Raw genomic sequence first — 23,004 nt, 5'->3', positions numbered from 1 at the left:
TAATCCCTCTCTAGGACTACAGAAGTATCAGTAATAAGATTCCATCATTAAAGGCCGGATTCAACACAACAATGTAAAGGTCGTATAGTTAAATTCAAAGTATTCATCTCTTGTGTTTGTGTCTCACAGGGCAGGACTCCTCTGTGCTTTGGTCTCAGTCCTGGGGCAGCTGAGAGTGGACGTCATCCAACTCATCATCCCAGGAAGACCCAGACCCACAGCAGACCACTGAACCATCTCAGCACCCCAAAGAGTCTGACACCCAGTGAGGACGGTAACGTACTCCCTGCCCCTCCAACCCTCCACCCCGACCCCCAACACCACCCGCCCCACCCAGCAGCTGAGAGGACGAGGAGCGTCCTGTCCCCACCAGCACAGAGGACGTTGTTTGTCTCCATCAAACAATGTTTAACTGCCGCAACCACTTGGCTATAAATTGTTCGTTAACAAACAATAATTAAACACGTCTTACTTTTGGGAAAATGGCAGCCCCTGCAACATGTGGCAGAAGAAGTCCATGTGGCGAAAACTGGTTGGGCGGAAGTATAAGTGGATTAAAAACAAAGACCTCCCAATGAGTAAAATTCATCAATTTCTTTGACTTTCCTGATAAAATATAATTTAGGTCTACTCTGTTATTTCAAAATTATTTCACTTAAACAAAATGAAGTAAACTGTATTTAATAAATAATTCCAATGTTTTGAATTCAGCTCAATGTATTCCCAAACAGTGCATAGTCTTTTTTCTTATGTAAATGTTACTATTATTTATTTACTAGATATTAATAACGCCAATCACAGTTTTTACAGTGTAATAAATCAAGTGACAGGTTGAGTAATTTTCTCATTGAATTTCATACAATCCGACTTCTGTTTGCAACCAGGGGAGTCGCCCCCTGCTGGTCATTAGAAAAAATGAAGTTCTAAGAAACTTCTGCATTGGCTTCACTCGTATCGGAGATTGCCGCCTGGCCGGCACAGACAACCTGGCCCTGTTTTCAGTGCCCCCTATGTATAGGGAGAGCTGTGATGACATCCCCTCTAACTGAGCCATTTTAATTTTTCATTACTTTTGTACAATGATTAGTGTCAAAACAGCCCTGACACACTTTGCTGGTCCGTGACATCAGAATCTAGCACACAGTGGCGTCACATCAAACGTGAGATAATAGCAGAAAGGAAAGTCAATGTAGGGTGGAGCAACTTTTTACCTGCAGTAAAAAACGGCAAGATGCACTATTTGTGGCAATAAAGGGCCACACAGCAACATAAGTAAGCTTTTCAAACGTTTAAAACAACACACCCTGAAGGGGAAGGAGACTCATTATATCATCATAGAATTTCTGTAAAAATACTGGACTACTTTTTCCATTTTGTGGCACATATCTTTTTTATTTAATTTAATTAATTTAATAAAAGTGTTATAAATTGCCAGTATGCGTCATGTGATTTGCCTTTGAGTGTAATATTTTTTCAACAAAAAAAGAACATTATTGTTCAGAAACTATATTCAAAGATTAATCAAATTCCATTGGGATTCCATCGGTGTGATTCTATGACGCTTGATAAATAGGGGCCCTGAATGCAGAGTCCCTATGTGTTTTCTGTTCAGTAGCATTTCATTTCCCCTTTGCCTGCTTGGTTTAATTCTGTAGAGGACTCACTATTTGAGTGGCACTCATTAGAAAACAGAGAAATTTTAAGTCATAAAGTATGCTTTTGTCGGTGGCAAAATAAGTCTGTGGTGACTGAAGAGTTCATTTTAGCAACCTATTCCCCTACTTAGCCCCACCACATTATTTGTCTCCATATCACATTTGACAGGCTTGTTTTGTTTTTTACCCCTCCCCACCCCTTTCCTCCTTTTTAATAACAATATGTTTTTGACTTGTATCCGTGGTGCGGCGGGCCCCACGCAGGATGTCAGTCCACTGTTATTTCCTGAGCAGCGAGCAGGACTGATAAACGGCAGTGATTTGCTGAGCGTTTGACAGTTTGCTTATTTCCCTTTCGCTCAGAGGGCCCCTCATCAGCTAATTTCAACATGGCAGCCTCAGAGGCGCAGGTCTTTGGGGAAATGTCATTTTTAATTAAATCCCAGGTCCTTTAAGATAAGCAGTTAGGCGTTCATTTCACCCAGGGGCATGACGTTGTCAGGAGCCCAGGAGCATGACGTATGTCTGTCAAGATTCATCATTATGCAAAATACGTTTTTTTTTTCTTTTTTCTCTCTCTCTCCGCTCCTTCCCCTTTGCACGCAGAAGGAGTTTGCCTTAACTGCCCTGCTAAAAACAAAAAACGTCCCTGGGTATTATTGCATGTGGTTCCCCGACATCCTGGAAATTTTATTTTGATAATATCATTCAGACATTTTCAGGAAGTTGAAGATGACATTGAAGATGAATATTATCTGGTGGAGGGTTCCTATAATATCCTGAGAATGCTTATGTCCCAGTGTCATTCTGTACTCTACCTGCTCAGCAGCAAACAGCAGACAGAAGTAGTTAGAGACTAGCTGGTGAACACAGTGACGTGTATGTCAGCTAAAGAGACAGAGGTTTCCCTCAGGAGACCCAAAACAGAGCTAAAAGACAGAATATTGGACTTACATTCAGTAGTCAGACACAAACACCACTCCAACTGCTTTGTGTCTTTTGGATGTGTAAGTAGGCAAGTGTTGGGTAATACATTCTCTATATTAACTTTATAAGGTGATAATAATTAAATGTTAAGTTTGCAGATTGCTCCTCTGTTCACAATTGAAACAAAACAGATCTTTAAGGGACATACTCTAAAGGACCATATAACAATCTCCGTGAGATGAACACTAAATCTTTCTTTTACTTTCTTACTTACCTAATTAGTTATTCTTAGTTACAAGGATGTTCTTAGTCCAGTGTTTGTGTTGAAAGGTCAATTGCCGTGATTATGTTTTTCCATATTAGTGAACGTTTCTATTCCTTACAGCCACAACCATAAGGTAAAATTATTATGTAGTGTGGATTAGGTTATCTGAATGTTGGTCAAAGTGAAATAATTTTCCAGCACATTTATACGCCCTCTTTTATTTTACAGCAGACCTTTTGGATTGCCAAAGCAAAAGCAAAGGTATTAATAAGTTTAATGATGGCTCTGTTCTATTCAAGTGTTCCAGTGAGCCATGACAGCGTGACGTTGAGACAGCATGCACAATACCTGTAATGGAAGACTATTTACTTTATTATTTACACCTGTGCTTTTCCTACTCAAAATATCTGCTGAGAAAAAAAGGTCTATTGTAGCTTATAATTGCAAGTCACTTGAACTTACCATAAAAGTTACAATTCCATAAAAGGAAACATTACATTATTACATTACATTACAGTCATTTAGCAGACGCTTTTATCCAAAGCGACTTACAGGAAGTGTATTCAACATAGGTATTCAAGAGAACTACTAGTCACCAGAAGTCATAAGTGCATCTCCTTTCTTAAACAAGCATCTCAAAGCATAAGCCAGAGCAAAAGTATAGTGCAGAGGCAGATTACTACGAAAACAATAATTGCAACAGACTAATACGAATATAATAAGTGCTACAAACTACTACGAATAGGATAAGTGCAGTAAACAAATACGAATTCAATAAGTGCAGCGAACTGATACGAATACAGTAAGTGCAACAACTAATACGAGTGCAATAAGTGCTACGAGGAAGGCTCAGGGTAGTACTTCTTGAAGAGTACCCTAATAATGTATTATTCTATTTATTTATTCTTGAGATTCAGGTCTGTAAAAATGTGAACAGTTGCCCTAAACATTTGAGTTACATTGACATATTGTCTCGGTTTCAAATCCTTTGTTCTACTGTGGGAGAGATGGATGTCAATTGTTTTTTTATCTTCTTACTAAACCTCTTTATTTCTGACATCATATTTGACAGCAATTTTGCAATAGGGTCTTTCATATTTTCTATTCCTGTCACAATAAATGAGGATCAGTTCCAGAGAGGTCCTTTTGTTACAGCATCACCATTACGTCCCCGGTTACATTCACTCAATATTCACGCAGTAGACTTAAGTTTGTTTTGGCCGCTACAACTACAGACAAGCGCGCTCTGTAGCTTCGATACTTTCCGCCTATTTCCGTCTATTTCCGCCATCGCATCGTCTTGCCTCCATTTTACTCTCGTGTGTATGTGTGCGTGCGCACTGTCGGTTTAAACTGGAAAGAAAACAGGACCGAAAGCGGACGTACTGAGATATTTCTACAGAAATGGACGGGTAATACCCCATGAGCGATGCTTAATACATTTAATTTGCCTTGTCTCGGGGTACTACAGAGTGCTGCGTATGTGGATGCGTCATGTTCATTAGAAGTTGAGGAGGAGTCGTGTGCTTGTGTTAACGGGTTTCCATAGCCACGCGGAAGAGTCTTCCGTTAGCATGCTAACGCCCGCTGCTTGTTACATGGCCAGCGTTGCTACTTGTATTAGATAGAAATGCTTGGCGCCTGTGACGACGTGACGTGTAAACACAGTTGCACGGTTTACTCCTTCTCCACAGTATTAACGTTATGTTTTGCAACAGTGTGCTATCATTCTCGAATCGGCTAGCGAAGTTGAGCAGCCCGCTATGCTAACTCGTATATCCTTACAGTAACGTCGGTCCTTTGTGTTGTGGCTAGCTAGCTAACTAGCTAGCTTAGCTTCCCCAGCGGCTCCAGTCATACATAGAATCTTCTGATCATGAGGTGTCCTGGCTTAAAATAGTATGTGCAAACACTGCCATTACTTTGAAAAGCAGACTGTGTTAGGTGGAAACTAGCGTTAATACTACTCCTGTAGTGGCGTAGGCCTAACATTACAGTGTTTTCTGTAAAGTGTATAAGGTTGCATTAAGGGTAATAGGGTGTGCCTGTTTAAGACTGTGGGGGCACGTGAAGCATGACTTCAGTGTTATTCCAATTAACAGGTTATGAGTCATAAACAGGAAACGGGTAGAACAGCGTGAAGCCAGTTAATGTTGATGTGTGAGGAGGAGTATATGTGTGTGTTTAAGGAGGGAGTGTGATTAACAAGTTACGTTACTGGTATCAGGCAGTATACTATATTCAGAATGAAGGATTGAAACTACACAGCCTCCCAGTAGGAGTGATGGTGTTGCTGGCTTGTAGGTGGAAGAGCGTTAGCTTGGAACAATTCTGTGACTTACACTAACACAGATCTGTTAAAACAAAGACTTCTGTGATGCATCATAACATATATTTGTCACCCAACATAATTGTTTTCCATTTGCAACCCCTTCATTTTGACCAAATTTAAAATTCTTTCTCTTTCAGCATCAGTGATGTTGCAGTTGGAGTGAAGGTGAGTTCTTGCTTAATGATCACTACTAAACTTTGGACACTGGAGGCGTTCTTTTTGTGTTGCTACGTTATTCAACAACTAATGAAACAACTTGCACTTTCATACTTGCATACTGCTGCGGTTGATAAAACAAACGGCTTTAGATAAGTAAAATTGATATTAGAAAATAGAATTGTCTGCATTAAATCGCAATGCACTGGTGTTTTTTCCCAGGATATTCCTTCATACCTTTGGCAGAGCGGCTTGTCGCTAAAATCAAAGGGTCAGTCCACCTTAAGTGAGACTCTGCTGAAGTTATAGCTAACTTTATGGCTGACCCCCTTAACTTTAATCAGCAGATGTCTGGCAGGACAAAGGAACTTGGCTTGGGTCTTTGGTCCACACACTGCACGACTACGTTCACAGCTACAATATTACTACCAACATCATACTCGCCCTTGCACGCTCTCTCTCTCTCTCTCTCTCTCTCTCTCTCTCTCTCTCTCTCTCTCTCTCTCTCTCTCTCTTGTTTAGAGGAGTTTGTTACATGTGTAACACATTTAAAGAATGTAAAAGTGCAATTAAAAGCAGGTGTGGGAGAGAATGATGATTTTGCATCACCTGTCTTTGCTGCAGACTGGTACTAACCCTTGGATTGTCCAATTACTAGTGTATTATTTCATTTCTATGGGCCAGTTGGCGCTCCGACATCCTCTGCCACGTGACGCCAGCTTGAAGCTCTACACTTGACTTTGGCTAATATGTCTAGCTTAGTTTCCGGGTGAAAATAAACCTGCATTGTGCATTCTTTTTTTCGTTTTGTGGAGGCCACAGTGCAGCACATCAATTGCGTAGGCTAAAGTGAATAACGTGAGAATAATTGACCATTGGACGTGAGAGTCAAGTTTGATTACCGGCGGCCTGAGCACATTGTCTTCAGTTAACAGCACACTAGCCGCTGACTTACATAACAGGTCAATGTTAAGCGCAGCTCAACGTTAACAGCGTTAAGGACGGTTAAAGCCAACCCAACTCTGTTACCAGTAGGTGGAAATATTATACTTTTCCTCCACTGTATTTATCTGACAGCTTTAGTTACTAGTTACATTGCAGATTCATATTGAACAATACAGTATATAATCAATATATAACTGGTATTATATCAATAGGGCATTATTGGTCCTCATGGGAAAATCACAAGTGACCCAGCATTATGTAAAGAAATATAAAATATGTATAAATAGATTAAAATAAGCGCGTAGTTTTTTAAGTGTATTATGATTTTACTTTTATACTTAAACTGAAGGGCCAGCTCATCCTGGGGCCCATCTTATCTGTCTTTAGAGATTGTGATTGCAACAATCGAAATGCAATAATAGTATTTGTTTATCGAAACAGGATGTAGTTTTCTTTTTGTATTCTAATGTCTAAATGGTCCAGAAGACTGAAAATCAGCCCCCCTACCTAATTTTAGTTTTGTATCATGCCACCTCTGTCACTACTCTCGAGTTTGCATGTCTGATCTTACAAGACTAGGAATATCAGCAATTCCCATTTAAGACTATTGAACCAGTGAGTTTTTGGCATTTTTGCTGACTTAAATGGTTAATGAACTATCATAAATGTTGTTGACCTTTTTAGCACATTTAGAAACACCATCCTCACAACAAGCACCCATCCAATAATTATAAAGCGTCATACTATAAAGATGTTACATTTCTTTTTACCTCATTATACCATCATGTAAATGCTAGAACAATCCGATTTCTTTAAAATATATGTTTTGAACCTTCATAGCATTAGACTGGCTTTATGAAATGGGTAGGGCTCGTGTCCCTGCTGATCACCAAACAAACCTGTTTCCTTGTGTAAGCGCATTGTTGTTTCGGCTAACCTAACCTGATTTGTTGAGTGCCGGCTGCATTTCCATCTGCGCAAAACAAAGTTAAAGTCCACTCTCATAGGGAAACGGAACAGTCATAAAATTCCGATTCCACTGATATGGAGGGTCTTTGTCATCCTGTTTATTTCATCAATATTTCAGTGTCAAAGACAAAACAGAAGGGGTTTGCCAGCTGTTGGGAGAGAAATAATTCCTTGCTTCTTGCAGCCCGTGCCCTGTGTGCTCACATTTTGGCCTGACGTTATCAATTTATTTGTGTGATGTCGCTGTAGCGGGGGCCTGCAACGTCTAGTTTACAGCAACCATAAAGAATGTTGGGGACAAAAGAACAATTGGTTCAAATTTAGTCAGACAGAAAGAACGAGGGGTGTGTAAAGCTATTATAAAGTTGTGTGTGTAATGGGTCCCCAGCCAGGTTCCCTCTTCATCCCATCAGTCAGGTTTAAGAGCACAGGGAGCCCGTCAGCTCCAGCAAGCCTTCTGGGACCCGGTATAGCTCAGGATGAAATGACACATCTTGACATCTTAAATTCAGCAAGATTAAACCCACACCAGAAGAGGAGGAACAGACCAACCTTCTTCTGTTTTATGTCCCTTTCCACCTACTCCTCCCTCCTTTTTGTTCCTTTAAACTGTCTTCAGAGACCTCTGCTTTATTGTCGTCTTTGAGGGCCTGTCTTGTAAATGGAAATAGTTTCCCCTATTATTTCACATCTGTGCCTTGACTGTCTGTCTCTGTCTTTCCTTCCGCAGAGGGGATCAGATGAGCTGAGTATGTACAACAGTCCCAACTCTGGCGTGAGCAGTATTAGTGGTGAGTTTGTTCCGACCACCCTTGAACAGGGAGGGGGCTTGATGGAATTTGCAGGCAACCGTTAGTGGAAGACGGCATGAAAGGAAACAAAAAGATTAATCTGTGTTTTAAGAGTGAAATGGACTGAGTTGAACCGTATTCCCACGGAAGATATTTACTGTCTGAATAATATCACTCTCCTCAGTAGGTGGGCTCCCACACACGGGACTAGAACAGACATCGTGGATACCGCTGCATTTAATACCTCCTTACTGTTTTTAGAAAATCACATAATTAAGGATGACTGAGAGAGCTGGTTATGGCGCCACAAAATGAAGATGGACAAAGTTAGGCTATTAAACACTCATCCAAAATAAAGGCATACACAGGGTCTTTAATCAAAGTCCCAGTATGCTATCGCTACACTACTACACTAACTCTAATCTAATCTCTAACCCAATATAGGTCATTGATGCATTCTCACTTTGAGGTGTAACGAGACAAGTTCTTCAGACACCACTTTCACGTGGGCAAGTTTAGACAAATGGCTTTGGGTTTGAGGCCACGGGGCAGACCATTATGTCCTGGATGAGGTCAGATCACTTCCGAATTTGAGATCATTTGAATGAAATTAATCCTGAATAAGGGCTAGGTATCCCTGCCCAGCTATGACGTTAAGCCTATTGGGTTATGAAGCACTTATTGGTCAGTAAGATAAATTGTCTTCTTCTTAATCAAATTTGAGTTCTAAGTCGGGGTAATACATTCTTTATCTCATCTGGAACAACTGTATTTTGATTGAGAGATGCCTTCATGTTAGCTTCATAATCAGCCCTACCTAATGTGAACAGTCAGTATCTGACATGCATCCAAACAGGCTAAATGACAAAGGGCTGTTGATCAATTGAGTGCTTCGATAGATAGAGAGGCATCCAGACTCCAGGCTTCCCCTCAGCTATCAGAATTCTTGTGTAATCAAAGAGAACACGAGCAACATGAAGCAACTCTGTACGGGGCTCTATACCATTTCCAACTAAGCATGTACAGCACTTAAAATGGAAATACTGTGTTTTGAAATATAAAATACATTCCCTGAGCTTGTTATATCACCCAACAACAACAACAACATCACAGGCTCAGGATATTTAAGGTTTGGTGGAATCATTGAACCCTTCTGGTGACATCAATTTTTCTATTGGGTCTGAAAATAGTCCCATCAAATGCAAACACATTTCCTCCCATTTGAGAAACTTACAGTGGCCACTTGTTTTAAGAAATGACTGAGCTTCTAGTAGCATATAATTATGACTATTTCATATAATTCTCTTTTCAGTAGTAGCCAATGGGGCTGAGAGAAAGTATTGAGAGACGGACTTTTGATCCAGCCCTATCATTTAAAGTCTGAGACATTTAAAGATGGATTGAAAAGACATTGTTGCTTTTTGCCTTTTTTCCTGGGATTTCTATCAATGACAAGAATACAGAATAGCGCCGGCCTTATCCCCTAACTTAGAGTGGCTGTCATTGCATTGATTAGCGCAACCAATCAATGTTTGTGCTGAACTTTTAGATGGGGCTTCCAATGGCAGTGACAGTAAAAAGCCGAGGGTGGAGGAGGCCCCGCCGTCTCGTGTGCTCCACATCAGGAAGCTGCCCAACGAGGCCTCGGAGACAGAAGTCATCGCCTTGGGCTTGCCTTTTGGTAAAGTCACCAACATCCTCACACTGAAGGGAAAGAACCAGGTGAGTGGTGGGAATGGACGGACATGCTGTATTTGTAACAACCACGTAACAATTTTTAGGCTTCGGGTTGGGATATTTTCTTCTTCTGGGGCACAGTTTCTGCCTTGACCCATCGATGACCACGTGTGCGCTAATATCTTACTTGCTATCTTGAACTGCATCTGAAACATGCCCACAACTCCATACAAAAGCTGACCGAAAGCCTATTGTCTGCGTGCTGAGGAAGACTGTAGGAGTCACTTGGTATCTGTCCCCTAGATTCCTGTCAAATACTGCTGCTTTGTTCTCCTCACAGTACAGATGTCGGTGTGTCGTCCGATCTTTATCAATCTGCAACCGCCTCATCTCGACGTTCAGACAACTTCATCTGTGTTTGTCTTATAATGATCTGAATCTGTTGCCATGGCAGCGGTGAATGCAGTTCACTCTGATACACTTTGCAGTAGTGACCCTCTGGCATAGATGTTATGTAGTTTGGCCTGTTTATTTCAATGTGTCTGCTACTTGCAGTATATCTACATAAAAGATTAGTCCAAATTTTAGTTGAAACCATGTATGAATGATCAGATTATAACTTCTTGGTAATAGTGATGAGGAATTGATCAAAGATTGCTTTTCTCTTTTCACTTGTTCCAGGCTTTCTTGGAGATGGGGACAGAAGAGGCAGCGATCACTATGGTCAACTACTACAACACTGTTAATCCTCACATCCGCAACGTCCCTGTGTTTATTCAGTACTCCAACCACAAAGAACTCAAAACCGATTCCGGCAATCAGGTAAGTGGTAGCAGAACTATCTGACCATTTTTTCGAGAACTCCTGCAAAGATTCAGGTTTTTTTTTTTTTTTTTTTTTAAACAAACATTACAGCAGTTAATTTAACCAATTAGCACGCTTCAAATACATGGCTACTGCTCTTGGGCCTCGTTTGCATTAGATTGAGAACAGACATGCTCGTATGTGCCCAGGCATCCCTGGACACATATGTCAATGTCAATGTTTGTTCTGTTCCTTTTGCATTAAAAATTAGAAAAACAGGTCACCTTTGTTAAAAGATAGTGATGACAGCTTTTGTTTGGCTGTAGCGGACCCAGGCGGTGCTTCAGGCGGTGTCAGCAGTCCAGTCCGGCGGGTCACCAAGCTCGGACGTTCAGGAGGCTCTCGCCGCAGCCTCCAGTCCCGTGCTGCGGATCATCATCGATAACATGTTCTACCCCGTAACGCTGGATGTACTGCAACAGGTACGCAGCAGCTGCCCTCACACCAACACACTGGCAAACAGATCCACACGTGACACAATATCCACCGTTTGTACTTGAATCTTTTAAGTTTTGGATTTATCTATCAAATCTTTTGTTTGCAGATTTTCTCCAAGTTTGGCACAGTTATGAAGATAATCACATTCACCAAGAATAATCAGTTCCAGGCCCTTCTGCAGTTCAGCGATCCTGTCAATGCACAGCAGGCCAAACTGGTACCCGCAGCACCCACTAGTCATGTCATGCATCATTATTATTATTCATCACCTACTGTTCCGATAGCCTAGCTTTGCAATACTTCTTATTAAAAATGTCTTTTTTTTTCTCCTGCCAGGCCCTGGATGGCCAGAACATCTACAATTCTTGCTGCACGCTGCGTATCGACTTCTCAAAGCTGGTCAACCTAAACGTCAAGTATAACAACGACAAGAGTCGCGACTACACGCGACCCGAGCTGCCTGCCGGTGACGGCCAGCCAAGCCTCGACTCCTCGGTGGCCGCCGCCTTCAGCAAAGACTCCAACTCCCTCCTCGGTAAGATCCCAGGTAGATCACACTTTTATTTCTCCTCTTTTTTTCATTTTATTGTAGTTTGTAACTGACCGGCGGAATTTAAGTCCCGTGAGACAAGTTGTTTACCTGTCCAGTGGTGTAGTGAAAGAGCTGCTCTCCATTCCACGATTGTCTTTGTCTACTTCCTGTCAGGAGCCCTGAACCCTTTGAGTGCAGCGGCGGCTGCTGCTGCTGCTGCAGGCAGGGTGGCGCTTGCTGGACAGGCGGGGTCCAGTGGGGTCCTGCTGGTCAGCAACCTCAATGAGGAGGTCAGTAACACACCTGCGCACACACACACACACACACCCACACACCAGTCAGATGGAACCCCCTACCCTTCATCTTCATCCATCTTTTCTTTTTTTCCTTTTTTTGTCGGTTGTGGCCAGTCCTTCTTGCACTACTACTTTTCATTGTCTTGTGTCGGATATAGAGGACACAAGAAGGTCCACTTTGAGATGTTTCGTACAAATTTGGCCCGAGGACACAACTTGATTCACGTTAACCAAATCACCTTATTTGGCATATTAGGCTGTAACGCTTCTGTGATCTTGGACTAATCTGTTCTTCATGCTTGTATTAGAAACTCTATCAGAATAGGAAAGCAGAGTGTAACTCCTCTGTGAAAATGTGAGGGTGTTGTTGTTCACCTATAGATTTTCTGAGTTCAGTTTTTCTGTATTGATAATGTCTGAGGTAGATAACTTGTACATATAGTCCACATTTCTAGAAAATCCTCAGTGTTCTATCATTTTCTATAAGGTATTTGCTGAACAGTTGTGACGTGCAATTTCTTTATGTCCTGATGGTCACTAATCACTGAACTGCCCGAGGGGGAATTTTCACATTACACCTTGTGTATCCAAACCTCTTTAGAAGAGATGGACTGGATCTCGTTATTCCAAAAAATGTCTAACCTTTTTCTTTGCTTTTTCTTTACATACCCAGAGCCTTGCTGAATTTTTTTTTGAACTTTTTGTCAAGACTCATTATGTCCCTGTAAGAGAGAGAGAGAGAGGGGGGGTTTGCTGTTGCTGTCACCGCACCAAAACCCTCCCCTCCCCTCTTTCCCCCCTCCGATGTTCTGCCCTCCCCCTCTCTTTACGAACTGTATCTAACTCAGCTAACTGTCTCTCTTCTGTTTTTCTCTCTAAGTTCTCCTCACCTCTCCTCAGCTCATATGAAAGCTCATATGAAATCATTCTGTGGTCTTCCTAACCTGGGAACAAATACCTGCCTCTCTGAAACGCTTCCTCAGTCTTAAATCTCTCTTCCTCAGAGTTTTTTTTCTCTCTTTTTTTTCTTTTACTGTGACTTAAAGGGCGTCCGATATGTCTCACCTAATGTCTCTGTCTCTTCCCCCCATCAGTCTGTTCTCTCTGGCTGCCAATGAATGTGTCAAACCGGAGCCTTTGACAGTATCTAATCTAAACACTTGATGTTAAGATACTGTGCTTACTCTTTCTTTTAGCCTCTCAGACTTGTGTGAAGGCCATGTTTTACCCAGGTGGCCTTCACATCAACTCTTGCATGCTAAATTGTACTGCTAAACAAAATTTTACCTGCATGGACTCTTTAACATAATTTTTTCTCCCTTCAGCTTCTCACACTCTTGTAGTACCATCCTCCCTTTTGCTGAAAGATTGTAGATCTTCAGATTTCCGACCTGCTGCATGTTGTTTTTTCTCCCATGGTTATGACTTTTCTATTGCTGATTTTATTATGATTTTGACATGAATGTACCTTTACCCCCATGCTTAATCCACGGTGAAAGACATTTTGGCATAAGTTACTTGCTGTATTTTGACTAAAGAGAACATTGATCCAAGCCATTATCTCTGACCAAACTACCTGCATTATTCCAGTGTACTGACCTATATTTTATTTTTTGTCCCTCCCCCCCCTCACTTTTTTTATTTTTTTGTTTTCCCCCAAATTTGCATTTGCCTACCTATTCATCTCCTCCTCTCTCTCTCTCTCTCTCTCTCTCTCCCCCCCCACCCTTCCTCTTTCCCCTTCATTCACCCTGCCCCCCGCTCCACTCCATGTGCTGGTGGGGGACTTTTTAATCCATCAAATCACCCCTTCTTCCTCCATCACCTCTTCCCACATAACAAACCCCACCCCTTCCTCTCCTCCCCCAATGACTCCCCCTACTTGCCGCCTGCTCCCCTACTCCATGACCCACCACCTCCATCACTCTCCGGGGGGGAAAACAAAAACCACCATTCCTCCTACCTACCTCCGTTCTGGATCGATCTGTCCATCTCTACCTCCGCTCCGCTCCGACTCTTCTACCTCTCTACCTGTCTCACGCTGCTTGTTGCTCTTCTCTCCCTCTAAAGATGGTTGCGCCCCAAAGTCTGTTTACCCTCTTCGGTATGTTATCGTTAGCTCTCTCTCTCTCTCTCTCTCTCTCTCTCTCTCTCTCTCTCTCTCTCTCTCTCCCTTTTTTCTCTCTCTCTCTCTCTCTCTTTCTCTCTCTTCCCATTCTATCTTTGAGACATTTGTTATTATTATTATTATTATTATTATTATTATTATTATTCCTATAATTCCAAGCTTATGTTTGCGCACAGTAGCTTATTTAGTCATTTGTTATACATTTTGGCCCCCTGTTTCTTGGTTTGGGTTAATGTTGATTACTTTGCCCTAAAATTCCCTATGTAGTAATCTGTTAATGCACGGTTAAGTCAATATTTTTGCATGCTGTTTTATTTATATGATTTATAGCCATCTGACACAGCATGATAACTTATCTGTTTAGAGGGTGTCTCTTCTCTCTTTACCTGTTCTCTCTTCACACCTCTCACTCAAAAAGTCTGCTGTAAAGTTCTTGTGTGTACTCTGCTAGTCTCTCTTCTGTGTTTCTTGCCTTTTTAAATATCCTTTGCCTCCAGTGCTGACTTTCTGTTTTTTTCTAACTGTCTGCTTTCTCTCCACCTCACCTCTCCTCCTCCTGCCTGCCTGTGGCTCTAATGCAGGGGTGTACGGCGATGTCCAGAGGGTGAAAATTCTGTACAATAAGAAGGACAGCGCTCTTATTCAGATGTCAGACGCCAACCAGGCCCAGCTAGGTGAGCAGATGTCAACTTCCGCCCAATTCAGGCGTTCACGTCTTAATGTCCTGTGATGCTAGCAGCAGCGTTCGTACCTTTCAAGGAAGTCGATGCTGCATCCAAAGGGGGAATGAAAGGGGTCATCCCAAAAACATTACACTGCCACATTTTTAGCACTGTTCTACCAGCAAAAGAATACAGCGTGGCATGTCCGTCTCAAGCAAGCCACCTTTGGTAGAACGTAAGGTTTGCGATTTACATTTACCAGACCAAGAGCAAACCATTTCTTCTTGTGGTTTGGCTGAATTGTTGAGTTAATAGGAATTTGATCAAATCTGGTAAAATCTAGAAACGTCCCCCCTCGCGGTTCGGTATGCATGCTGACCATTGATTATTACATCCATCAAAATGTGAAATGGAGTGTTACTGATGATTGTTATCCGCCAATAGTCAGTCAGTAAAATATGGGATCAGGACATCAGCATTTGTGCTTTTCTAGTCGCTGATCTCTGATAATGTTACATTGTAAACAACCAATCTGTGTTGAAACTGACACGAGGAGAGCTTACGATTTACGAAAGGTAAATTATAATGTTACCATGATGTGTTCAAATGTAATCTCGTTCAACGTAATGTTGGTAAGAAACTTAAATATATCCAGTTGATTAAAGATGTTTTCACAACAACATAAATACATTTTAGAGATTAATTTTGTCCTATTCACGATACCTCAAAGCATCTTAAAACTACTAATGACAAGATTTGTTTAAATCCATAAAAATAGTATTTTTTTTCCTGATCTTTGCAATTGTGTTTTTTTATGAAGACCAAAAAACCCACTATAAATTACTCTAACAAAGTAAAAAGATAACATTTAAAATGTACGATGGTTTAGGGACTTCAGAGCATTGAAATGATTTATGGGTAGGTGTAAAAAAAAAAAAAAAAAAAAAAAAAAAAAGTCTGGATCCTTAAAGACCAGCTGTATAATCAAAAAACAAAGAGATGTATATCTTCCAATATGGATCATCAATGATCAGCAGTTATTATAGGTGACAAAAAAATGTTATCAGGGATCTCTGAATGTTACATTTGCTCCCTTTTTTTCTTTTGTGCTGATCCAATATGTGATCGGATCCCTGAGTCTAATCCATGATACGATCTGAAAGGTGAGTTTTATGATCCGTTGCACCTCTCGTGGTAATAGTCCATGATTCATTTTGGTTTAGGGATCCTGATGTGACCTGTAACAAAGGCCCGCTCTGGATTAAGCCCTATAGCGGCTTGGTATGCTGTATCATACATAAAGAACCATTATTCATATGTAAGACAACCACCACCAAAATGTCAAACTCCTCATTTGAACCTGTTATCACTCTCATATGGATTGACAGGTCTGTTATGAGGTGATGCTGTCTTACAATATGATGGAAAACAGTATGCGTTGCCATCGTAAGGCCAGTTAACTCTTCCTGTCGTTTGTTGTATGATAAGTGCTGTCAGTACCTAGTGTGCACGCTAAGTGGATTTATTCAAAGAAATTCACTTTAACCTCTTACCATTCCTGGAAAATTAGCCTAAAACGCCTGTCCAAGGCATACCCAAAGTAAATTGAAAGCTGTTCTTGAACCATTTGGAGTACATGCATGGTTTTGTTCTCTTGAAAGGTAACACTCTGAAGTGTTTTCAGAATCACTGTAAGTGCTACTGGCATTGAGTAATAGAAGTTTGAACACACTGAAGTAGAAGGTTTTTATTTCCACCTGAATATTTTTTTACAGATGACTATAGCTGAGACTTATTAGCTGCACAATGGGACCACAGCATGAAGCCTTACCTAGTCCAAGTTCACATTTGATAACAATACCACAGAAAATGAATATTTTACACATGTTTTTCTAAGGGTATGTCTAGGCATTTTCCAAAAACGGCCATTTGGAGACTCCAAAGGACCCTTGTTAACCATGGCCACATACCTAGGCTAAAAAGGCTACTAGTCTTGAACTAATGAAAGGTGACACTGAGAGGTATCCTGTCCCATCCAGATTCACTATCAGTATTGCTGACACAGAGTAACTGAAGCATAAACAGATTATAGTGCTTCTTCCCCTAATTGAAACAAAATTTTGTGCATATAAAAAAAAATTGTGCATATAAAAGAGTCAAAACAAGTGGAAAAAGCAGTTTATATAAAAATGTTATTATTATTAATTATACCGTTTCGCCATTATTCACGTTCCTAAAGTCTCCAAAACTCTCAAAAACCACACTTTTCGCCTTTTACGCACGCAGAGCTGGCAGCAGCTGTTGGCGTTTACGCATGGACTTCCTTGTTGTGGCTTTTAAATATACCCACTGAAGCAGCACATCGTTGTTTTCGAAATTTCATTGGCTATACGAAGCGCCAGTAATCAGAGCAATCGGTTGCCATTGGCTCGGTCTTTACACGCAAGAAGAGGGGCAGGCCCTTTCCTTCAAAGCGCACTCTCGTTGGCTATTGTCGGCTGTAGACAGGACATGGAAGCTCCTAATGGGTCAAATGAGGTGTCAATCGAAAGGTCAGAGTGCAGCCGCCATTTTGATAGCGAGATTTCTGCAATGTTTACATTTGAACTAGAGTTACTATGGAAACTACATAAATAATTAGGCATGTCTGCCGGCTAATTTGAAATGATGCAACAGCAGTCCGTGAGTATTTATTGATGTAATAATGTGTTTTGGACTAAATATTTTACTGGATTGGATCGTCTGGACCTTTGCCAATGTAACAAGGCCGTTTTTGTCTGAATGTTATCGATCTGTGGATTACTATGAGGCTTCATAGGTGAGTTGCCACAAGTTTGTAATTGTTTGTTTGTTTGGTGGTGGACTCGTATCTTGAAATGGTTTGCATCAATCGAATCACAAAGATCTTAGCTTTCCAAAGATATGTCGCATCAGTACCTACCTATACATAGCAGTTGTGTAAATAACACATGTTTACACTTAACCTGTTAACGTTCCGGCGGGCCATCGGAACGTTAACAGGATGAAGTTTCTCTTTACATTTCATTATTTCCAAGTCTGATGACATAAACACAAGCATTTTATTTTTTTTTCTCATTTTGCGGGTATGAATTTAGTTTCAGCTGAGTATATGTTTTCTTATTATTGGGTTCAGTTAGGAAAGCCTGTGAATACCACATGAGAGTTCATCAGCTTCCTCACACATGACCTTCCTTTCTTTTCCCACGGCTGAAGCGATGAGCCACTTGAACGGCCAAAAGATGTACGGGAAGATCATCCGGGTGACGCTGTCCAAGCATCAGACCGTGGCGCTGCCTCGGGACGGCCTGGACGACCAGGGCCTGACCAAGGACTTCGCCAACTCCCCACTTCACCGCTTCAAGAAACCCGGCTCCAAGAATTTCCAGAACATCTTCCCTCCATCGGCCACCCTCCACCTCTCCAACGTCCCGTAAGTACCAGGGCAGCAAGCTTGTTGTTGATGCTGGAGAATGCAGCATGTTAAATATCTCATGGTACAACCAAAGCTGTTCCTGCAGGTCAATTGGGAATTGCCCTCAATCTCAGCACCTATTGAGTACCAGACCCAAAAGACCTTTTCAAGTCACACGTTTCGATTTGTGGTAGCAGGAAAAGCTAACGGTAATGATGGCTCGGGTTCATCAAGTGTCCCATAGAGCCAGGATGCACAATAGCAGAACCCTAGAACTAGCTCACCTAAACATTTTTTTAATGTTCTCAATTACCCCCTGATGAAGTGCCCAAATATCTGCTTTGAAGTAACAAAATGTCAAGCTCTGAACTAGTCACCTGCTTATTAGTCTTGTTTAATGGCCTTCACTGTATTTTAAAAGGTTCTTGTACAGCTCAAACACAGCCTTTGAAAATAGTTGCTTAGCTATATTTTTATTTTGTTAATGAAAAAGGGGTTTTGCAAGCAAAAACCTAAACACTCAGCAAAATGAATTGTCTAAACAAAGTTGAGGCTGGGCGATTTGACTAGAAATTTATTTTTATTCATCTTTTTTTGCAAGCCTACTTCAAAATGCACTTTTATATCATTTTTTAAAAGCAAATAAACCAAAATAACATTGTGCACATTGAAATTTGCAGTTACGGCAATTTCAAATTAATCAAAATTTTCTTTACATCTGCCAACCCTAAACCCTGGTATCTCACTGACACCATTGTGAACATAATTTAATGATAACCAGCCTTATAGACCAACTAGACTTAAAGCGTTAGTTCACCCAAGCCAAGACATATTTCCTCACCTCCCCCTAGTGCTATCTGCAGAGAGTTTTATCTGTCCAGGTTTGGAGTAATCTAATTATTAAACTATTACAAAACCTATAAATGCAGTCATTGTCAAGCTCTGGAGCACAGGACTCACTGTCCGTTTTCTTCAGAACTACTTTATGCTAAAGAAAAGTGTGCCGTGATATGCCTGACTGTAATCTGTGACCTTTTGTCTTAATAGACAAGACGTGACGGAGGAAGACCTGCGGCTGCTCTTCTCAAACGCTGGAGGAACTGTGAAAGCATTCAAGTTTTTCCAGTAAGTAGACCTATCCTACTGCATGAGACGTGACTTGACAACATGTTACTGTTGAAGCTCCCCTATAGGCGCTCCATCTTGGAACTATTTATGATCACTCTACGTCAGTGTAACGTTTGTGTTGTACCCTAGCAAAGTTTGTTTCATGTTGGGATGCACAGAAACAACTTTATTATTCTATTTTTACTAACATTTGAGTACTAGCCGATACTGAGTACCAATATGAATAATAGCATTCTAGTTCTAACAATAACTTTATTTTATTTTCATCACGTTACTCTCTTTCTGACTCTTAACAAATTCGATATAAAATATGATGCAGTTTCTGACACTTTAATGTTGTGTTTTCCCGATACAAACAGAGCATAGTGATTTGCAGTACAGATGTTAATAATTAACTGTTTAACCGCCCTATCAGTCAAATAGGTTAAACATAAATGATACAAATAAAAATAGCTGAGCAAAGCTCAGAGGCTTGTCCATTTAAGGAGAATAGCACTGGTCCACCTTAAAGATCAGCCCACCTTAAATGCTCCAGAACAGGAGCTGTTGCTAACTTTGGGGCTGAGCTCCTTCACGGTGAGTTTGTATCAGAGTAGTTTTACAAGTACATGAGCACATCATCAGACCCGATACTGGTATCGATATCTGTGCATCCCTAGTTAGAAGTCTTACTCAACACTGTGTCTTATTTTTTATATTTTTAGGGATCGCAAAATGGCTCTGATCCAGATGTCGACAGTGGAAGAGGCCATCCAGGCTTTGATTGACCTTCACAACTACAACATGGGAGGAAACCAGCACCTGAGAGTCTCCTTCTCAAAGTCCACCATTTAAAAAAAGAATAATAATAAAATAATATGTGACCCACAGTCTGGGAGCTGGCGGTCAGAAACCTTACAGACTGTGTCTGTAGACTGGGGGGGGGGGGGGGGTCGGACCATATTGAGTGAACCAGTTTTGTTGTTGGGGTTTTGTTGATCCTGTCATTCCTTAAGAGAGAGACTGACATTTTTGACATCCTTTTTTTCAAAGAAAACAAATGAGTATTTTGCAGATACTGGATCCTCCCAGCTATTCGTAACTGTACCTCTGTATTTTTATGTCAGGCAAAAATATTGACATGATTGATTGTCTCCCCCCCCCCTGTATGATAGTTTGATGTAGATCAGTGTTTCACTCTTTATTTAGTTGAAAAGATACAGTACTTATGTGCCTTACACGACAATATCAACTGTTTCTACAGCTGGACATGTTCATTTATTACCCTCCTATGCTTTTCAGGCACATTGGTATTGGTATATATTTCTGAGGGTTAGAGAGAATGCAAGCTGTTTTTGTCATCCTCTAAACTTTGTTCCTCTTTTTTTTTTGTTTAAGATTCATAACATTTTCCCTTTTTAGGTAGGCAATAGAGGAGAATATTCCTGTGGCAAAATGTAAGAGTATTTACAGTTTCACTTGGATTCCATTATTCCACCAGTACTTTGAGTGTAAAGATTGTTCTCCTCCAGTTTTGAATTCACATAATTTCACACATCATCACAACGTGGCTAAGTATTTCTTTTTTTTTTTCTTTTTTTATCCGTGTTTTTTTTTTTTTTTTTTATTTGGAAGCCTTCCATGCTTTTTTCCCCCCACAGCTGTTCCATGAGGTGTTGTATTGTCAGTGACAATGGTTCTCTAAAGCATGTATAGTTATGACAGGATCTCACTTCAGAAAGCGTTGCATGCTGTGGAAGCAGTGAGATGAGTCCACTGTGATTTCTTTGTCATGTGACAGTTTACATGGAGAGGGCTACTCAGTTGGACCAAAGTTTCTGTGCCTTTAGTGTTCCTATTAATTCATTTAAACTAAAAAAAAAAAAAAAAAAAAAAAAAAAAAAAAAAGCATTTGAACACACTGATGCCCGGAACTTTTAAGTGGTGAGTTAATTCCCTGTTTTTTTAAACTACCCAACCTTGGCTTGAGGTATTTGCTCAGAAATAATAGTTTGGTGTATTTTATTTTTTCTTCAAGTCTGATTTTATACAGCTGTAAATGTAAGGATTTGGTATAGTTCTGAAGAGGCACAATTAAAGGATGAATTATTTTCTAACAAGAGGAGTTGCGCCTCAGTTTCCTGCTTTCTTTTGTTTTAAAGCGTTTTCCCTCTCTAGTCTCTCTTGTGTATTCTGCATAACGTCTGTAGCATGCTTAATAAAACTATTCTGTAGCTCTGCATTCACCTCCTCCGTCTCTCTCTTCTCTGTTCTGTCTGCTCTGCTCACTTCTGAAGCCATCTTCAGTCCCAGGGTGGGAAAGAAGCCAAAGTTAATTTTGGAGCCACTAGAAAAAACAAGCTCTAATAAACCAGATTGAGCCCTCTGATCGTACTAATTCACAGGACAAGTACATTTTTGTTGATGGTTTCCCACCCTGCCAACTGACACAATCTATTCCTTTGATGTCTTGCTCTCCTCTCTTCTGGTAGTTGCCTATTTTCTAATCAGTCTCTAAGGGCCTCCACTCTCCTGACAATCTGTCTGATCTATCTGCTCGCTCTCACACTTAATCAATTACATAAATGGCCACATTTGTCATTTTTTCCAAGCTCTGCATTTTTACCCCACTGTCAGCTTTTGAGTATTTTTCAGTAAACATTGCTTTGTACACACTTAGGTAATGTTTAGCCAATTAAATCCACATTGTATTGCTGCAGAATACCATCGTATTTTGGACACTGCGTTGGTCTGAAGGAATACAAATGAGGGATCTCAACCTCTTTTCAGTCCTACCTTTAAAGACAATTCCATGCCAAGTGGTGACATCAGATGATGAAAAAATGAGGCAGATGTGGAAGTGCCAAAATCCCCGTTGACTTCTATGTTAAAATTCCCTACTTTACAGCAGAAATAAACGTGTTTACATCCTGGTACAGAAAAAAGCCTCCAGAAGGAGCTTTGAGACATCTGATATGTCAATATTGGTTAGGTCTGAAGGTTTGAAAATTCCAATTATTTGGGGGTGTGGAGATAAAAACAGGTAATCTCTATAAACAGATCCTGCATTCATATGGTTTGGTGAGTTGGTAACGGGGGTGTTCTGGTATCCGTTTGGTCAATACTACACACACTTCAATCACTTTCAAACAGGTTCAGATGAATGCAGGTAAAAGGTCCGTGTGGAGAGCTAAAGCGGTGGAACTCATTGGCGTAATGCACTCTGGGAACTTACCGGCTATCGTCTGATGATATAGCTTAGAATCCACTTGTAAATCGTCTTTTTGTCAAAACATCCTGTTGTAAACGCCATCTCTCAACTCCGACTGAAGTCTAACTTATGAAGTTGCTAATCGGAGTGTTAACGGCAAGAAGCACATGTAAAAGGCGGAATTTAGAATTTACCTGTTTTACAGATGTCTCTTTTACAATGGAGGTTAATGGTGAAAATGTGTTTAAGGGGCTGCTGTGGGGGGACATTTCGCTGCAATACCTGAAGTGTCCACTGGGCAAAATCATAAAGGCTGAGCGGTGAAGCTGGATTGAGCTCTTATTATACATCCATGGGCTGCAATAGCTGCTACTAGCATAATACACCATAATATCCTACTTGTCGATTTTGACTTGACTTGATCAGGTTGGATTGTGGGTGATGTAGGTGGCAGGTTTTGTTGGTAAAGAAGACATTACATTACAGTCATTTAGCAGATGCTTTTATCCAAAGCGACTTACAATCAGTAGTATATTACATATCATTCACCCATTCACACACTGATGACAGGCTACCATGCAAGGTGCCACCATCAGACTCTAACTAACATTCATGC

At 40.8% G+C, this 23,004-nt stretch overlaps 1 protein-coding gene across 2 annotated transcripts; it reads left to right on the top strand.

Moving 5' to 3' along the window:
* The first annotated feature begins 4,177 nt into the window (after positions 1–4,177).
* Positions 4,178–22,105, top strand: ptbp2a (polypyrimidine tract binding protein 2a). Of its 2 annotated transcripts, none has more exons than XM_054622637.1 (14): positions 4,178–4,259; positions 5,317–5,344; positions 7,980–8,040; positions 9,590–9,762; positions 10,399–10,539; positions 10,848–11,003; positions 11,126–11,236; positions 11,356–11,554; positions 11,726–11,841; positions 13,918–13,951; positions 14,557–14,649; positions 17,872–18,088; positions 19,118–19,195; positions 19,903–22,105. In XM_054622637.1, the coding sequence occupies exons 1-14, from the start codon at positions 4,252–4,254 to the stop codon at positions 20,030–20,032; spliced, it is 1,545 nt and encodes a 514-aa protein (XP_054478612.1). In that variant the 5' UTR covers positions 4,178–4,251; the 3' UTR covers positions 20,033–22,105. The 2 variants fall into 2 exon arrangements, with proteins under 2 accessions (XP_054478612.1, XP_054478611.1); XM_054622636.1 differs by having other exon boundaries at positions 11,356–11,566.
* The last annotated feature ends 899 nt before the right edge of the window (positions 22,106–23,004 follow it).

Source organism: Anoplopoma fimbria, chromosome 21, assembly GCF_027596085.1.
Source record: "Anoplopoma fimbria isolate UVic2021 breed Golden Eagle Sablefish chromosome 21, Afim_UVic_2022, whole genome shotgun sequence".
NCBI classification, from domain to species: domain Eukaryota; kingdom Metazoa; phylum Chordata; class Actinopteri; order Perciformes; family Anoplopomatidae; genus Anoplopoma; species Anoplopoma fimbria.
The sequence above is the reverse complement of the archived record's forward strand: the minus strand, read 5'-3'. Positions and strand labels throughout refer to the sequence as shown.